The sequence below is a fragment of the Rattus norvegicus genome, chromosome 7 (genome assembly GCF_021556685.1).
Source record: "Rattus norvegicus strain SHRSP/BbbUtx chromosome 7, alternate assembly SHRSP_T2T, whole genome shotgun sequence".
Taxonomy (NCBI): Eukaryota; Metazoa; Chordata; class Mammalia; order Rodentia; family Muridae; genus Rattus; species Rattus norvegicus.
The window spans coordinates 143,222,118-143,238,925 of NC_141540.1; the positions used below are offsets into that span (position 1 = coordinate 143,222,118).

Below are 16,808 nucleotides of genomic sequence, written 5' to 3' on the forward strand. Positions count from 1 at the left end.
GCTTGGAGAGCCAAGGTGTCTATTGTAAGGTAAATTACAAGCACAGACCAGCCTGAGAACGCACCGGAGAATTTCCTGCAAACGACCCCAAGGCTTCCGCCTCCCTCACCAAGGCCCCAAGGCTGGATCTCTCGCATGCTCTCGGCCCACCTGCTGGACCGCCCGGCCACCAGGACGTCACCGCGGCAAGCGGAGTGGAAGGGGTTACAGCCACGGCGCCCCATCCCCGTCGACCTCCTTCCCGACCGTCACGTGGTGCGGGGCTGGGGGCGCGGCTGTGGGAGGGGTCCAAGAGGGGAGAAGAGAGCACAGCCGGCTGGGGGAAGGGCTGGGCGCTGCGGCGTAACCATGACTACTGGGCCCGTGAAGTCACCGGGACAAGATTAGCCCAGGGTCACGTGAACATGAGGCAGGGGCGGGGCCGCGCAGGAACCCGCCCCTGACCTGGGCAGACTGAGGAGGGAAGGCTGAGCTTGCTGCCTGCATGCAGGTGCGGGCGCTGAACTCATCCCCACCTGTGCGCTCTGAAGCCCATCTTCTCTGACCTCGGCGTGCAGTTATTTGGGCTAGGCAGGCACCTGGCGGAGGAAGAGGGGCTGGGATTGGAGGGGAGGACTCGAGGTGTTGCTTTGGGGTACGGTACCACACAGAAGTTAAGAAATGGAGATGGGGTGAGGAGAAAAGGACGGTCAAAGGAACTAGGTGAGAGACTGGCCAACAGCTTCAAGCCTGGAGGATGGCCTGAAAAGATGGTTTTGAAAAGCAGAGAACCCTGCAAGATCGAGATGAAAAACACAGACCGCTTCTCCCTTCCTGAGTTTGGGGTATCACACCACCAGGCCTTTTAGAGTGGTTTGTGCCCCTCCCCCGCCCCCCCCCAATCTGGGCTTAGTTTAGTCATAGAGAGGATAACATCCTCAGAATCAGTTTGCAGCTCTGCCTGCCTCAGATCACACAGGCATCCCTAGAGGGCCCTGTGGTATCCAGGGCTAGCAGCTGGGAAGGACGAGCATAGAGAAGCCATTCCTTCCACATGCTCGCCTTATAGGGCAGTGGCAATGGCTGAAGAAGCTGGGAGACTCAGGTAGGTTACTCAACTATGGTCAGGCTACCCTACCGCCCTCGGGCTGACAGATCTTCCAGCTTGACCTGAAAGAAGACAGGGAGGGCCGAGGGTCCCCAGGGAGCTGTGGTAAATGGGAGATTCTTCTTTCTCAGCAAATGTACCCCCTTTCTGTTTCCTTTATTCCTGACCCACCAGCTGTGTCTCCTTGACCCCAGCTGGGTCTTGGCGCCTGGCCTTTGGGGGTGGCAGACTAGAAGCCCCAGGCCCAGACATTCGGTCACCTTGGGGGAGGGAACCTGTCTCCCTGGCCATCAATTATGCAGTGCCTGGGTGCATAGAGGAGGGATTTGTCTGTCACTCTGAATCACAAGAATTACGGGTGGGCCGCATCTGTGTCAGACTGCAAGGGAACAGAGTGGTCCCTGCCCTTATCTACCAAGGGAGAGGCTCTAATGACAGCCAGCTCTCCCATTTTACTGATGGTTCATTCAGGGTCCCACAAGGCTACAGAGTTAGGGCCTGTATGTAAGTCACCCTCACCTCTCCCTCATTCCTCCTAGGCTTTCCTGCCAGAGGAGGCTGTAGCAGGTGAATTCTCTCTTGCTCCCTCTTTTTTTTTTTTTTTGGTTCTTTTTTTTTTTCGGAGCTGGGGACCGAACCCAGGGCCTTGCGCTTCCTAGGTAAGCGCTCTACCACTGAGCTAAATCCCCAGCCCCTCTCTTGCTCCCTCTTGCTTTAACAGCAGAATCCAATGGCTTGTGTTATGTGGTGACCAGCTCTGGAGGCTCTGCTTAGAGGTGTGGCCATCTGTCCATGCCTTGAGTTCTTACACTGAACTATCCCTGCCTTCTTGGACATCATTTTCCTGCAGGCTGGGATGTCCCACTCTCTTCTACTTAGTTTGAGAAGTTGCAGAGAGGAAAGTGGCCATGGCCTGGGATTCCTGGTTCTCTACCTTTGAGAGACCTTGAAGGGTAGATGTTTCTGATGGATACGGCTGTGCCTTCTGCCTGCCTGCAGATTTACCTCCCCTTCTGACAGGATCCATCATCCTTACCCCACAGTTCTCCCCACATGTAAACAACACCCACTTTCTTAAGCCTTGTCTTTGACTAGGGAGTTACCTTTTGAGAACGGGGGTTCCCTATTACCATATTTCTGCCAGTAAGGTGAGGGAAGGGCCTGGGCTGGGCTGCTCAGGGACAAGAGTTGATGCAGCAGCCCTGCCTTAAGTCAAGTCCCCGGGAGACTCCTACCTGGCCTTAAAGGCCGAGGAGGGGTAGGAAAAGGAGATGGGGCACAGTGAGCTGTGCCTTTCACTTTCCTAGCTCTGTTTTGTCTTCCCAGCTAGCTAGACTACAGGCCTTTGTGGACTCCAGGGAGGCTGGCTCACCTGCTCAATCAGAAAAGAGGGAGACTTGGTCTCTGACCTTTTGCTACCCCAGGACCAATGATAATTTCAGGTTTCAGTGGTCACATGACAATGGACATGCTGGAGATTCCGTCTTTGCTGTCTTGCCTCTGCAGACTGGGGAAGGCCAGGAGCCCTGCACCTCATCCTTACCCCCTAGCTGGTTCCCTCTGGTTAATGAAGCAATACTGTCAGCCCTTCTGAAGGCATGGCTGAGATTAACTCTCATCCTTGCTCAGATGGTAAAAGCAGAGAGAAGGACCAGGTGCCATGGGTGGTGGAGTCTCTCACAGTCAGTCAAGCCTGGAGAAGCTGCATCTACAGAGCCGGAGCTGAACTCGCATGCACAGCTATCTGAAAGGAGCCCTGTGGGGAGAGCCTAAGGCAGGTGCATCTTGAGTTCAAGGCCAACCTAAGCTATGCAGTGAGACTCTGTCTTTAAAACAACGTAACAGCATGGCTGGGGAGATGGCTCAGCGGTTAAGAGCACTGACTGCTCTTCCAGAAGTCCTGAGTTCAATTCCCACCAACCACATGGTGGCTCACAACCATCTGTAGTGGGATCCGATGCCCTCTTCTGGTGTGTCTAAAGACAGTGTACTCGCATAAATAAAATAAATCTTAAAAAGAAAAGTAACAGGGAAGGGGGCTGGAGAGATGGTTCAGTGGTTAAAAAGCACCAGCTGCTCTTCCAAAAGTAACTGGGTTCAACTCAGTACCCAGTTCATGACTGACTCCAGTTGCAGAAGATCTGACTCCCTCACGTGGACATACAGTGAGGCAGAATACCAATGTCCATAAATTTAAAAAAAATTAATAAAAAGGTAATAGGTGAAAGCACAAATATCACAATTCTTTAAATAAGACAACGTCTCAAATAGCACAACCCAGACTTGAGCTCCTGTCTCTTCTCCCAAGTGCTGGCATTACAGGCTTGGACCGCATGTAGGTTACCAACTCACTTCTTTGGCTTGTTTATATTATTTCAGTAATAATTTTGAGTTTCTTTTAGTACAAAATGTGATGGTTTTGTTTTTACATGTTTTTTAATTAAAAAAAAATGAAGTTTGAGTAATAGCCAGCCACTCATGCCCCTGGTCTAGGCCTCAGGGCCAGCAAAGGCCAGGGCTGCTTCTAATTGGCTGGGTGGCCTGTAGTATGTGAGGCCTGCCAACATCTGTTCTACATCCACATGGGGACGGTGGTACCTATGTCAGTCGTACACGAGGCTGTGGGACAGGCCTAGCTACTGCAAGTCCCACTCTAACCACATGCTGATTTCTTTCCTTCTGTGTGTGTGTATCTGTGTGAGAGAGGGGGGTGGGGTGGGGGGCTCTCACTGTGTAGCCCTGGCTAGGTTGGAACTTGATGTGTAGCCCAGGGTAGTCTCAAACTTAGAGATCCCCTGGCCTCTGCATTTGGTGTTTGCGTTCATGCTCTGCTGAGCCTCAATATCCTGGTCCTCTCTGTGCTATTGACCATTTAGCTCACTGATTGCTGAAATAGGCCGCCAAGACTGTCTAATGGGTCTTGAAAAACTAACTCATTTCAGTTCCTCATCCCTACGGTGATGACAGTGTAACCTGATGGGTGTTATAGGCATCAATGAAGTAACCAAAAGCAGTTCTTGGCCTAGAGATCTGGCACAGTATAGGATGTACTCTATAGACGGCAGTCATGATGTTTCTCACACAAAACATACAGAAAAAAACATTTTTCTTTCCCTTTTTTGGAAACAAGGTCTTATGTCACCCAGACCGGCCTTGAACTTGCAACATGGTCAAATATGACCATGAGCTCCTGCCTCTGCTTCCCAGTATAGGAGGAACTGAAGCACCATAGTAGGCTTTCTTTATGCAGTGCTACAGGTCAAGCCCAGGGCCATGTTTGTCAGGAACTTTTTACCAACTGAACCACACACACCCCAGACCCTGAAACAAAGCGGTCTCTTCATTTTAGTTTGTTGAGACAGACTCAATGTAGTCTTGACTACTCTGAAAGTTGTTGTATAGACAGGCTGGCCTCGAACTCAGAGATCCACTTGTTTCCATCTGCCTCCACTGTGCTGCGGCTAAAAGCCTGTACCAGTCACCATGCTCTGCTCTTCCTTTGTTTACCTGCTAGCTCAGGCCTCAGAGGCTCAGCTATTTAGAAGGCTGAGGCAAGAGAGTTTAAAGTTCAAGCTCTGAGAGGCAACATAGTGGCACTTCATCTCAAAATAAAATTTTTGGAAAAAAAAAGAGAGAGAGAGAGAGAGAAGCCGCTGGTTTAGTTTGGTGGTAAAAAGCTTGCCCGGAGTATATAATACCATGAGTAAAGAGATAAAACTCAAGATCAGGGCTCTTCCCTGGAGTTCTACTCCCCAGAACAGCATGGCCCCTCACCCAGTGCACACATGACCAGGCTTTCTGGAGGGTCAAATGGATAAACTCTCCTGAAGCCAACATGGTTTCCGCTGGCAGAGGTGGGTGCTACAATTTCATGGTCTCTGTCACTTTATTATTCCCCCACACCCCAGGGCCTTCCTCAGAGCAATAACTGCCCTTTACAGGGTTTTTGCTTTTGTGAGGAAGCCTAGGAAACCTGAGCCACACTGTCCATCTTCCACCTCTGCCCACCAACGATCTCCGACTTCACAAATGTTAGACCTTGGGGTCTTCCTGGAAGTCAACAGTTGGTTGGGGTCGGCTTGAGGTCCTGATACCTTTCCCTCCTTAAACGTGAGACAAGAGATGGCTGCGCTCTTGAACTTGTAAATATCAATGTCTGGACAGCAAGGCTCAGAGGGAACTTGGTTTCTTTCCTTCCCAAATTCTTGCTACTGGTGTAAGCTTGGGATGACCCTCTGCCTGAAAACCATGGGGCAGCCCGGAGAATTGGAGGAAGAGAGGAGGTTCAGAGTGAGGTTCCGGGCACCTGGGGTGTGAAAGAACTCATGTGCATGCTCTTTTGGTTGAAGGCCAAAGAGGCGGAAGACAGAAAGCTACAAGGCTCCTCCCTGCGTTCCTACTACTGTTTATGGAGCCCACCCCTTCTTCCCTTGCCACCGTCAGCCAAAGCCTTGCCTACCAAGATTGTAAGTCAAGGAGTTTGGTGAGTGTGTGAGAAAAAGGAGGTTTTTGAGGCGCCTGACCTGGGAAATGGGTTAAGGAAACCAGAGGAGAGCAGGGCAGAAGAGAGAGAGAAAACCACATCCAAATGGGGGAGGGGGGTGCAACAGCTGGAAGGTAGGGAATGCCACAGCAGGAGATTAGAGGCATTACAGATGGAAGGGAGGGAGAGGGCCCGGACAGGGCAAGCAGGAGTAGGTGCAGCCTAATTTTCAGGTCGAGCCTATTAGGTGCAGAAGTGGGGGAGGGGGACAGTGGGTACATTAGGCCGTGCCCTTCCATCCCTTCCCTGGAGGGGGCCACAACTCTCCCTCCTCCTCTCGGTCCCGAGGTTGAGGAGAAAAAAGAGGACGTGCTCTTGCCCGCTGTCCTTTAGGTCTTCCCCTAGCCACCCTCATCCCCGCAAAATCCACCACAGCTCTGGAGGCTCTTGGTCTCCAAGCTGGGCCGCCGCATCCCTCAGCTTCTCCCCGTTCCTTCCCATCTCCAGGCGTCGGGTCCAGGGTTCTAGCTCCTCCATCCCACGGCTTCAGCATCCTCGAGTCACCTCCTCCCCCACCACCCCACAATTGTATCCCGACCCTCCCTCCACGCCAGGATCCCAAGACCCGAACCCATCCCTACCCCCCACCCCCACAAGTCGCCCAGGCTCTCACCTCGGGGGCTCCGCGGCCGCAGCACAAAAGGCGGCGCTGCTGCAGCTCGGCTCCGGATGCTGCTCCCGCCTCCTCCTCCTCCTCCCCTCCTCCCCCCGTTGCCCTCCACTGGACCTGGAGAGCTGTCACCGGCGATGCTCGAGTGGAGCTCAGGTGCACGGGTGTCAGCCCCAGCTTTTGGCCCCCCACCCACTACTCTAAGCCCCGTTCCCACTCGACTTGAACTCCCGCTCCTTCCAAGGCCCCCGCCCCTGGCCCCCCGGGACGGACACGCCCTGAGCGGGGGATGCTGCGCTGGAGTCGCCGGCCTCTTAAAGGAGCCCGAGGCTGCCATCCGGCGCTCTCCAGGCTGGTTCCTGGCGGGCCACGACCCTGTGCCTCCTTCCTGGAGGTGTCCTACGGCAGTCCCACTTTGGTCCTCATGCGGATTCTGTAGGAACCCCTTGTGACCTGTCTTACAGACTCTTATATCTCGAGAGCGCAGCCCCTCAGTATACACAACGCTCTGGCACTGGTCCCTTGTCATACCGATATCTCCAGTTGGCCTTCCCTCGTCGCTGCTCCATTTTCACCCAATTGGAATCCACCCAGTCGTAGGTCCCTTCCCACCTCAGTGTTCCTGGTCGACCGATCGCTCATTATCATCTTTACAGATTCCTCTTACCTCTAACCCTATCCCTTCTTAGCAAGACATCTCATCCTAGACCCATTTGAATCGCGTTTTTCGTGGTATCTCTTTCTCCTTCTGTCCAAGGTCACAAGATTCCCCCTACTTCTTTCACTCTGGTGGTTATCAAGGCTTTGGGAAATCCAAAAGTACTCGTTCAGCTCTGCGCGTATTTTAGTTCGTTAGTTACTCTTGTGCTCTTTCAGCTGATACTAAACACAGCAGAATGTCCTCCTAATGATTCTCGGGCAGTTAAAGAGAGGTTCACTAGGGTCGATCTAAAGAGGCACAAACCCTGACAGGCTGCGTGAAGTTAGTGAAGAGAGGCGAAGAGCAAGCCACAGAAAAGCAACGGTTTTTTTTTTTCCTTTTTTTGACGCGGAGGGCTGAGGGTCCAAGATAATTATGCTCCAGCCTGAGAGACCAATTCTGAGGAAAACTCTGACTTACAAAACCCTACAGCTCTGGGGTGAGGGTGGCCAGGTGAGGCCCACCCTCTGGGGCAGCAAAAGGACTACGCCAGCAGCCTCTCTGCCAATTACAGCCTTTCCTCAAGAAGAAGGCTATACCTTTCCTCGTCTCCGCCCTCTGGGCCAAGTGACCAATCTGCAAACGCCTAGAGAAAGTCGCTCTCGGTAGAACCAATGAGGCAGCGAAGCCTGCAGTGGTGTCCGGATGGCACGTGGGCGCCTGGGATCTGTAGTTCTCTCTGGGAGACAGCCCTTACCGCCCCGCCCCCGGCCGCCTACACTCGGCCAGTACGCATGCTCACAGTCTCGGCTCGGGAGGAGGCGGTGCGCAAGGAGGAAGGCGGGGTGATATTAGAAAACAAAAACCACTCGTAGCTTGGGACGCTTCCGCGGAGGGTCTGCTCCTCCCAGAGGGCGGTGCAGATGCCCGGGCGAGCCTCGCTGAGGGTTGTGGGGCGGGTAGCTCGGATCCTGATGAAGACACAAGGAGTCGGGTGGGCGGGGGACTCCAGATCCCAGCATGCCCCGCGGCGGGCCCTACCGGCCGCGACTCCGGGCTTGGCCCCGGCCCTAGCTCGTCGGCGGTGTACTGGGGTGCGTGGAGACTGTAGTCACGGTGGCGCCCGCGGGGACGGAGGAGGGAATGAGTGAAGAGGATCAGGGCTCCGGCTCTACTACAGGCTGCGGGCTGCCCAGGTGAGCTGCCTCGCTTGGATTCCTGCAGGACGAAAAGTGTGAGGTGGTGCGGAGGGGCAGCGGCGCGGCCCCAGCATGCACCTGGCCTGAGGGTTGTTCCCAGCAAGCACTGGGGTAGTGGGCAGAGGTTCCCGGCATGCACTGGGGCTGTGGCCACAGCCTCCAGCTTTAGTTTGGGGTTGGCTTGATTCCCAGACTGCACTGGAGCCCTGGGCTTTATGCCCCGACGTTCAGTGTATTTGGTGGGTACTGGGTTTCCGAATTGCATTGTGCCAGGGGGAAATGCACGTCCAACCAGCACTACGGCACTGGATCCCTCGCCTTAATTGAGAACAGTACCTTCTCCACTTGCCTTGGGACTTTGCTTTCCCTCCTGCATCATAACTTTTAACCCAGTCGATGGATGCTATACTGCCTGGGGACTCATGAACCCTATAATGTGGCTAGGTCTAATATGACAGTGACTGGCCAGGTGGGTGCCGAAAGGGGAAGTGTGATGTTGGTCTGTGCCCCTCCCCAGCATAGAGCAAATGCTGGCCGCCAACCCGGGCAAGACCCCGATCAGCCTTCTTCAGGAGTATGGGACCAGAATAGGGAAGACGCCCGTGTACGACCTTCTCAAAGCCGAGGGCCAAGCCCATCAACCTAATTTCACCTTCCGGGTCACCGTTGGCGACACCAGCTGCACTGGTGAGGAAGGCCTGGGCAGCCTGGCTGGGGTGTGCATTCACAGGGCCCGTGGCTTAATATCATGGAATCACCTCACAGTCCTCTCCTGTAAGGCCAGGGAGGGATGGAGAGATTTCAGGGGGAAAGCCACCGTTTGGATTAAACAGGGCTGTGAGAAGGTGGACAGGACCTGAGAGACTCAGTGGCGAGAACTGGAAATATCACAGGGGTCTGCTACTTTATCACCTCAGAGGAAGACACTGTACTCCTTGTGGGGATTAGGGGGAGCAAGCACACACTCTGCCAGCCTTCATGCCTCACACTGAATGTGAAGAACTTAGTATGAGGGATCATCACATGGCTGGCTCATGTTCACATGCCTAATGTGTGGTAGAGCAAAGCTCAGAGTTTAGAACAGACCCTCTGCTGTCTCTTTCCCATTACTGAGGGAAGAGAAAAGAAGAAAGACAGAGTGAAACATCTCTCCCCAGCCCACCAGGGTTGGAGCTCAGAAGTTCTCCTGCCTGCAGGGTTTAAATTACAGGAGCTGACTGGAAGAGATGGGGTGTTCAAGTCTCATTTATGTTGCTGTAATAAGGCTCCTTAACCAAAAGCAGTTTAGAGGAGGAAAGGATTGATTGGTTTACAGTTCAGGTTATATTCATCATCGAGGGAAGCTAAGGTAGAAACTCACATTATCAGTCAAGACCAAAGAAAATAAACTCATCCTTGCCACCTCTGACCAGGGAACTCACTTCACAGCCATAGGAGCACAGCAGGAACAATGGTGGATACCCCATGCTGGTTGGCAGGCTTATTTATCTGCTAGGTTTCTTGCAGAGTTGAGGACCACTTGCCTAGGGATGGTGCCACAGTAGCAGGCTGGGCATATTTGCATCAATTAGCAGTCAACCCAGTCCCCCAGACATGCCCACAGGCCAGGCTGATTTAGGCAATTCCTCAGTTAAGGCTCTCCTTCTAGATGATCCTAGGCTGTGCCAAGCTAACTAGGACAAAGGCTATTCATTCCAATGATTAGAGCCTTTCCAGTTCTGACAGGGGAGGTTGGTCAGAGGACTGTTCACTCCTCTGACTGTGTGAGAGAGACTGTGGGGGCTGGTTTCTCTGCTGTCCTGCCGGTGACCTCCAGTATTGCCCACACCCCTTTTCTTAGGTCAGGGCCCCAGCAAGAAGGCAGCCAAGCACAAGGCAGCTGAGGTGGCCCTCAAACACCTCAAAGGGGGGAGCATGCTGGAACCAGCCCTGGAGGACAGCAGGTGAGGGAGGAACAGCCAAGGCACACTAGAAGCCCTGCTGAGAACCCAGGCCTCTGCACTACCTACTTCTCTCCTAAGCCTGGTCTGGTGACTCACGGCCACCCTCTCGTGGCTCCTTCCTGAGAATTTCCTTTAAAGCTGAATAGGGTATTCTAGGATGCCTCAGGGTAATAGCCAGCCCCTTTGATGGGTGGTGGCTGCTCTGGGGCATGAGATAGGGCATAGGGGGTGGAGGCTAAGACTGATAAGTTAGTCCCGGCATGCCCCCTTTCTAGCAAGATGGGTTTCCCTCTTCCACATTCAGGTTGCAGCTTGTTGGGTAGGAAGAGACTCTCTTTTCTGAGCTCCCCACCCCTACCTCAGTGCTTCTGAGCCAGTGTGGGTCAGCAGAGGATCCCAGGAGGAAGAGCTGTTGTTGAGGCTCTCCGAGTCAACATCAGGGGGAAGGAGTTCTCAGGGGATGGAAAGGTCAGAAGGACCTCACACCCTCATTCCCTTCTACGTGGGTGTGAATCCAAGGCCCTCTTCCCCTCGGGAAGTTCTTTTTCTCTCCTAGACTCTTCAGTGCCTGAGGACACTGCTGTCATTGCTGCAGAAGCTGCTGCCCCTGTTCCATCTGCTTTACTAACCAGGTATCTTCAGTCCCCTGACATCTTGGAGGAAGGAAGGGGTCTTGGCTTCTAGTCTTATAGCCCTTGAACCCAGGCAGGTCAGGATGAGGAAGCTTGAGAGTAAACAGAGAATGGCATAATTGAAAAATTTGCACCAGCTGGTTGGTAAGCTTGGGATAGGAAGTAATTTATGATGTTTAAATAGCCATATGACGAATGTTAGATTGTTTAAACATCTTACAGGCTCCTTGTTTGAGACCCAAAAGGTACTCCAGGACCGGCTGTACTGCTCCTTTACCTCTGTCACAGGGATTTTACTGAAGTATTTCCACATCTAAATGCTACTAGGAAGTAGCGAGCCTCACTTGGTGGAGACTGGGGAGGGAGGAGCAAGGCTAGATGTTTGGACAGATAGCTGCCTGCCTGGTGAAGAATTGGGAGGTGGCAGTGGCTGGCACTTCATCCTTGTCCAGGACAGAAGGAACCGTTTTCCTCAGCGTTGGTCTGGGCCGTTTTTCCTTTAGGAGCCCTCCCATGGAGATGCAGCCCCCTGTCTCTCCTCAGCAGTCTGAGTGCAACCCTGTTGGTGCTCTGCAGGTGTGCCTCATCTTCATTGTCGTGTGTGCTGTCTTCTCTGAACTAGGGCCCTGAGGCAGGGATGTGCGCCCTCGTGGGTGGGGTGGTCCTCCTTCTCATTCAGAGGCTGAGGCTCTTGGTAGAAAGCCACTCGGGTAAGGAACCTTTCTTTCCCCATTAAACCTTGGACTCTTCTGTTTTTCTCTCAAGGAGCTGGTGGTGCAGAAAGGCTGGCGTTTGCCAGAGTACATGGTGACCCAGGAGTCTGGGCCTGCTCACCGCAAAGAGTTCACCATGACCTGCCGGGTGGAGCGTTTCATTGAGATTGGTAACTGGGGAAAAGGGGGTTCACTCACCTTCTCTCCGCCACACTATAGCCCCACACAAGGTGGCTCTTTGCCTGGCTGTGCTCTGTCCCAACTTTCTTTGCTTTGCAGCTCCTTGCTCAGTTCTTCCCTCCCTGTCTCTTCCTTGTCCCTGCCCATCTTTCCCCTCTTTTCTGGCTCATCAACTCCTCAGTGAAAACGAACAGGCCTTGAGCTCCTCTTTGCAGTTATCCCATAAGGGGACCTTCTATCCAAGTTAACTTAGAGGGAAAGCATTGGTCTGTTAGGAATCCCCAAGTCGAACAATTCCTTCCCTATCCTCAGGCAGTGGGACCTCCAAGAAGCTGGCAAAGCGCAACGCGGCAGCTAAGATGCTGCTTCGAGTGCACACGGTACCTCTGGATGCCCGCGACGGCAACGAGGCTGAACCTGATGACGATCATTTTTCCATTGTAAGTGGCTTGTGTGGGCTCGCCATGTGGTTCACACTGCAGGACGTGGTGTGGAATTGGGTTGGGTCTGTGATTTGGAAGTGAGTTGGACCTGCTTCTCTACCAAACCCAGGGCTCTTTGAACCTGTGACACCTAGCAGTCCCCTCAGCCTATGTGTAGGGTCACTAGGGAAAGCTGGCCTAGGGCAAAGGCCCTGTAGCAACTTTTCCTGGGATGAGGAAGGCTGCCAGGGGTCAGAGTATGCCCTGTTCTTGGGTTCTTAGCTGCATTCTCACCCTTATCTCATTAGGGCGTGAGCTCCCGCCTGGATGGACTAAGGAACCGTGGGCCAGGCTGCACCTGGGATTCCTTACGGAATTCTGTGGGAGAAAAGATCCTGTCCCTTCGCAGTTGCTCCGTGGGCTCTCTGGGGTCTTTGGGCTCTGCCTGCTGCAGCGTCCTCAGTGAGCTCTCTGCGGAGCAGGCTTTCCATGTCAGCTATCTGGATATTGGTATGGCCAGCCAGGGACTGGGGATGGAGGGGACTGGATCAGAGCAAGTATAAAGGAGTTGGGAGATGGGTGATGTACACTGCTTGGTGCCCCTCCCCACCAGTGCCTCCCTCTTTTTTGGCTTCCAGAGGAACTGAGCCTGAGTGGGCTCTGCCAGTGTCTAGTGGAGCTGTCCACGCAGCCAGCCACTGTGTGTTATGGTTCTGCCACTACCAGGGAGGCAGCCCGAGGTGATGCTGCTCGCCGCGCACTACAGTACCTCAGGATCATGGCCGGTAGCAAATAGCACCCACTACAGTGATGGATATCTGTTACTTCTTGCTCCTTCTGCCCTGGGTCTATGCGTCTGCCTAGCTCTGGTGCCCTCCAGAGGTGCCATCTCTACCTCTGACACAGCTTGCCTGCCTTGAGACTGAGGAAGGCAAAGGCAAGCAAGGAGCCATGAACCACAGGGCCCCAGCCAGCGCAGGGTTTGCCCTCATTCCATGGATGATGAATGAAAGGAAATTGGAATTCTATTGGAATCCAGAATAAATGCTGCTCTTTGGCTTCTTAAACCCTGTGTTCTCTGGCCCTGGGTCATGAGGGTGTCAAAGGAATACACAGTGTTTGTTCTCCTTCTGAACCCCATTCTTTTTGCTACAGGCAGGAGGCAAGGTGCAGTAGCCTTGGGGACCCTCCAGCAGAATGGCTGGAGACTGATTGAGTGGAGGTAAAGGAGGCTATAACTATTGCTCTTGGGCTCCCACCCGTTCCCTGAGAGTCTTGTCCAAACACAGATGCAGAAGCCAGACCACTTTATTTGGGGGCACACATGGAATGTGGGGAAGTGATTTTGCATGCAGACATATCACAGCAGATGATGTTACTTCTTCCCAAAGCGCTGAGGAGCGGCCAGGCTCCAGAACTCTCTAGCCTGGGGACTTAGCTGCTCCTTGCTCCAGGGCCCCCAAGCATTTCTGCCAAACCTTAGGAGAGATTCATCTTTAGTCGGCACTCCCTGTATCTCACCTTCCCTCACATCTTCCTCTGCCCTCCTCCCTTCCCAGCCTCTGCCTTTTGGAACTCACCTCTGGGGCTGAAACAAGAAGGCTGGGTTCCTTCTAGGTCTCTCCATGGCCTGGAGCAGAACACGCATGAGGGACCCAGGAGTCTGGATCCTGTCTGGAGTGTGGGCATACTGTGATGGGTGGGGTCCCTTATCTTCTTCCTGTGATGAGAGAGTAGCAGGGCAGGAACATGGCAATGTCTCGCACACTGAAGACATGGAAGGAAAGAATGGTTTCTGGGGGAAACTTGCATGGGCTGAGAAGCCATTTCCCTGTTAGAAGCCAGGCTTCTTGAAGACCTTAGCAGCCTGGGGAACATCAACCCTGTATTAAAAGTTCCAGCTGGGGAGGGGAGGTGGGTGGGTGGGTGGGTGGGTGGGTGGGGGGCAGCAGGACGCTCACTCACTGCAAAGACTTGGTCTTCACCCCAGCTCCCTGCCTCTTCAGCGTGGCCCCAGTTCCTCAGCAGCAGCAGTAGCAGCAGCACAGCAGCCCACTTGGAATCCATGCTGCCATCTGCCTCCTCCGTGGCACACGGGCTTCTTATACCTGATGTCCCCTACCCCCACCTCATCAGCAGCCTGGGGGAAATCTAGACAGGCAATGGAAATGCATGGCTCTATTAAGAGCCACCTGGGACCCCCTCCCATACCGCCCTGGAGACTTTCTGCTCTCAGTTCTCTACCCCCAGCATGAGCCTGGAGTTATAGACTTTATTAGATGCATAAATCTTGTCTCCAGAGCTCAGGAAGCATTATTAATTGCAGACAGTTTGTCAGAGCTAGGCCCTGGAGGAGCCTTACAAGAACCTCCAATCCTTCAACAGGTTGGAGAAGCTTCAATTGATCACCTCTTGTTCCTGACTGAAGAAACTCCTGTCAGGATTGAGCATTATGTCCTGGATGGGAAGGAACTAGGGTTGAGAGCAGGCTAGTATGACCCAGCTTGGTCCCATGTCCTGCCAGGAACAGGTAGTCAGGACCACAGACATTTCAATTCCCATTGCTTCTAGTGAGGTTAAATGTGGGTTCACCACTTTTAAGATTTGCCCGTGGATAGTTAAGTGAGAGCTAGGAGACCCTTGTTAGAACCTTACTGAGTAGAGGTGGCTTGCACATTTTGTGGCTAGGCCCACCTTAGCTGTGGAATGGGCCTCCACAGCTGAAACTCTGCTGCCACCTTGTGGCCACTACTCTTCACTGCCACATCTGGCCATTTCTTTTTCCAAGGATCTTGCCTAGGAGGACTTCAGGGCAGGGGTCTTTCCAGGCAGGAATTGATACATTGTTTCAGTTCCCTCAGGTCAGCACGGCCTCTGCCTGGTTCTGGTTCTAGTATACTACTGGAGCTGGTGACTAGGTTCCTGCTTTAGGGAATGAACCACTCTAGGTCAGGGAAGGGTCCTTCACAGGAGCTAGTCCCAACCTCACTTGCAAATGCAGGTGCCAGTGTACCATGTCTCTAGCCTAAACAGAAGGACCATGTCAGGGTTCTAGCCCATGAGCAAAGCAAGCTACTCATACTTTTCCTCACATATGGGAACAGTAAAATGATTTACTTGCTAGGAGAAGCATTTGGGATGCATTTTGTAAAAAAGCACAGACCTGGTGTTTTTGAAATGTCAACTGTGATTCCTTTTGTCTTCCTCCCACTCCAGTCCTGGGGAACTTACCATTTCCAGAGACAGTGCTGAGTGGGCTTGAGCTTCTTGGTGGCCTGTACCAGAGGTCTTAGCTTGTTCAATGAAGTCTTAGAACATCTCTCAGTCCATAAGTAAAAACCCCTCACGCTTGGAGACCACATCTTTGCTCAACAAGGAAGTACTTGATTGGAACCAACTTATATTTTAGGTTTGTGGATAAGTGGCATTTTAAAATCTCTTTCTTGGGGATTAAATCAAAATGAGGAGCCTTATGTATGCTAGTCAGGTGCTATACTGCATAGGGAAACCTAGATCAGGTTTCTATCCGATGTTCTAGAATACAATAATACATCCAGGCTTGGGTGGACCTGTATGTAAGCTTTGTCTCATGATTTCCCATAGAACTTGCTATCATGCATTATAGTTACAATGGTTCACTGCTGCTTTTTGTTGTGGGTCTTCTTGGCTTCTCTCCCTATCTGCGTCTCCACTCTGTGTGTGTGTGTGTGTGTGTATCAGGTGTCACTATTTAGCCTTGGCTGGCCTAGAATTTACTTTGTAGAGCAGGATGCCTCAGCCTCCCAGGTGCTGGGATTAAAGGTGTGTGTCATAGTACCCAGTCTGACCCCTGTCACAAGAGGCTGCCATGAAGAGCAAATGGACCGAGTGTACAGCGGTCTTGCTGCGTGTGCACAGGGCAGCTACTCCTCACTGCACTGCTGCCTGAGTACCAACGTTGCTGAAGCTACATTCATAGAGAAGCTGCTTCACTTCTAACTTGTAGAGCAGGCACCTCTAACCTCAACAAAAATTAATCTTTCTAACCTGTTACATTGTCTTGCATTAGGATTCTCATCTTCCAGACTTAGCCTTATTTATCACCTTCCAGACTTACTTATTTAAATGCAGGATCTCAGCAGGGCTATGGTGACATATGCCTTTAACGACAGCACTTGGGAGGCAGGGCTGATCTCCGAGTTCAAGGCCAGCCTGGTCTACAGAGTGAGTTACATGACAGTTAGAGCTACACAGAGAAACCCTGTCTCAATTTTTTTTTTAAAATTGTATGTCTGCAAGAGCATGTGCCTGGGGAGGCCAGTCCAGAGTCTGACACTCTGGAGATGGAATTCCAGACGTGAGCCACCTGACTGGAAATGAACCCAAGTCCTCTAGAGGAACAGCAGGTACTCTTAACCACTGAGCCGTCTGTCCAGTCCTCTTGGTCTCAGCTTTTAGTGATGTTCTTTCTTGGACTCACTATGTGCTCCCACCACCACTTTTTCATTTATTCATTTCCCTGGGGCAAAGGTGAGACACATGCTCCACAGAGCACATGTGGAGCTCAGAGAACAGCTTGCCAGTTCTCTCCTTCCACCACATGTGTCCGGGATCAAGCTCAGGCTTCAGGTTTGGCAGTAAGTGTCTTTATTGCTGAGCCATCTTGCCAGCCCCACGCAGTGAGGGCCAACAACAGTGTTTCCATTTCCTAAGGAGGCTCTAGTCCTTCACCAAACACCAACAGGGTATATCTGTTCTACCAGGAAACCTTAGAGGTACCTGTTCTGTCTTTTGTCAGGTTCTTCAGTCTGTCTCACTGGTGGTTTCCACTTTTAGTGGAATATACAGGAAGACATAGAT

At 52.6% G+C, this 16,808-nt stretch overlaps 3 protein-coding genes across 30 annotated transcripts in view; 1 reads left to right on the forward strand and 2 right to left on the reverse strand.

Annotated features, from left to right (window-relative positions):
- The window catches only part of Map3k12 (mitogen activated protein kinase kinase kinase 12), a 19,853-nt gene extending 11,689 nt beyond the window's left edge, over positions 1 to 8,164 (reverse strand). For 6 of the 13 annotated variants that reach the window (XR_015623808.1, XR_015623805.1, XR_015623807.1 and 3 more), the window contains exon 1: positions 6,244 to 6,504. The gene's annotated coding sequence lies outside the window, so the exon portion shown is untranslated. 13 annotated transcript variants of the gene reach the window in all.
- Tarbp2 (Tarbp2 subunit of RISC loading complex) lies at positions 7,898 to 13,036 on the forward strand. Of its 15 annotated transcripts, none has more exons than XM_087558417.1 (9): positions 7,898 to 8,076; positions 8,597 to 8,766; positions 9,920 to 10,022; positions 10,327 to 10,654; positions 11,158 to 11,230; positions 11,420 to 11,537; positions 11,860 to 11,987; positions 12,278 to 12,479; positions 12,608 to 13,036. In XM_087558417.1, exons 5-9 carry the CDS (start codon positions 11,168 to 11,170, stop codon positions 12,763 to 12,765), a joined length of 669 nt encoding a protein of 222 aa, XP_087414543.1. In that variant the 5' UTR covers positions 7,898 to 8,076; positions 8,597 to 8,766; positions 9,920 to 10,022; positions 10,327 to 10,654; positions 11,158 to 11,167; the 3' UTR covers positions 12,766 to 13,036.
- A 223-nt stretch (positions 13,037 to 13,259) lies between these two features.
- On the reverse strand, positions 13,260 to 16,340 carry Npff (neuropeptide FF-amide peptide precursor). Of its 2 annotated transcripts, XM_087558867.1 has the most exons (4): positions 15,201 to 16,340; positions 13,935 to 14,120; positions 13,550 to 13,689; positions 13,260 to 13,447 (listed from the first exon to the last, which is right to left on the reverse strand). In XM_087558867.1, exons 2-4 carry the CDS (start codon positions 14,034 to 14,036, stop codon positions 13,345 to 13,347), a joined length of 345 nt encoding a protein of 114 aa, XP_087414993.1. In that variant the 5' UTR covers positions 14,037 to 14,120; positions 15,201 to 16,340; the 3' UTR covers positions 13,260 to 13,344. The 2 variants fall into 2 exon arrangements, with proteins under 2 accessions (XP_087414993.1, NP_072108.1); NM_022586.1 differs by lacking the exon at positions 15,201 to 16,340 and having other exon boundaries at positions 13,935 to 14,049.
- Between the last annotated feature and the right edge of the window lie 468 nt (positions 16,341 to 16,808).

What these genes read in the sequence shown, in the direction of transcription:
- Tarbp2 (XM_087558414.1), top strand. Translation starts at nt 8,024, where the DNA reads ATGAGTGAAGAGGATCAGGGCTCCGGCTCTACTACAGGCTGCGGGCTG. An exon ending in GGAGCGTTTCATTGAGATTG is followed by an intron (nt 11,538 to 11,859) that starts GTAACTGGGGAA and finishes CCCTATCCTCAG; the next exon opens with GCAGTGGGACCTCCAAGAAG. An exon ending in TGTCAGCTATCTGGATATTG is followed by an intron (nt 12,480 to 12,607) that starts GTATGGCCAGCC and finishes TTTGGCTTCCAG; the next exon opens with AGGAACTGAGCCTGAGTGGG.
- Npff (XM_087558867.1), bottom strand. Translation starts at nt 14,036, where the DNA reads ATGGATTCCAAGTGGGCTGCTGTGCTGCTGCTACTGCTGCTGCTGAGG. An exon ending in GTGAAGACCAAGTCTTTGCA is followed by an intron (nt 13,690 to 13,934) that starts GTGAGTGAGCGT and finishes CTCTCATCACAG; the next exon opens with GAAGAAGATAAGGGACCCCA. An exon ending in TTCTTGTTTCAGCCCCAGAG is followed by an intron (nt 13,448 to 13,549) that starts GTGAGTTCCAAA and finishes ATCTCTCCTAAG; the next exon opens with GTTTGGCAGAAATGCTTGGG.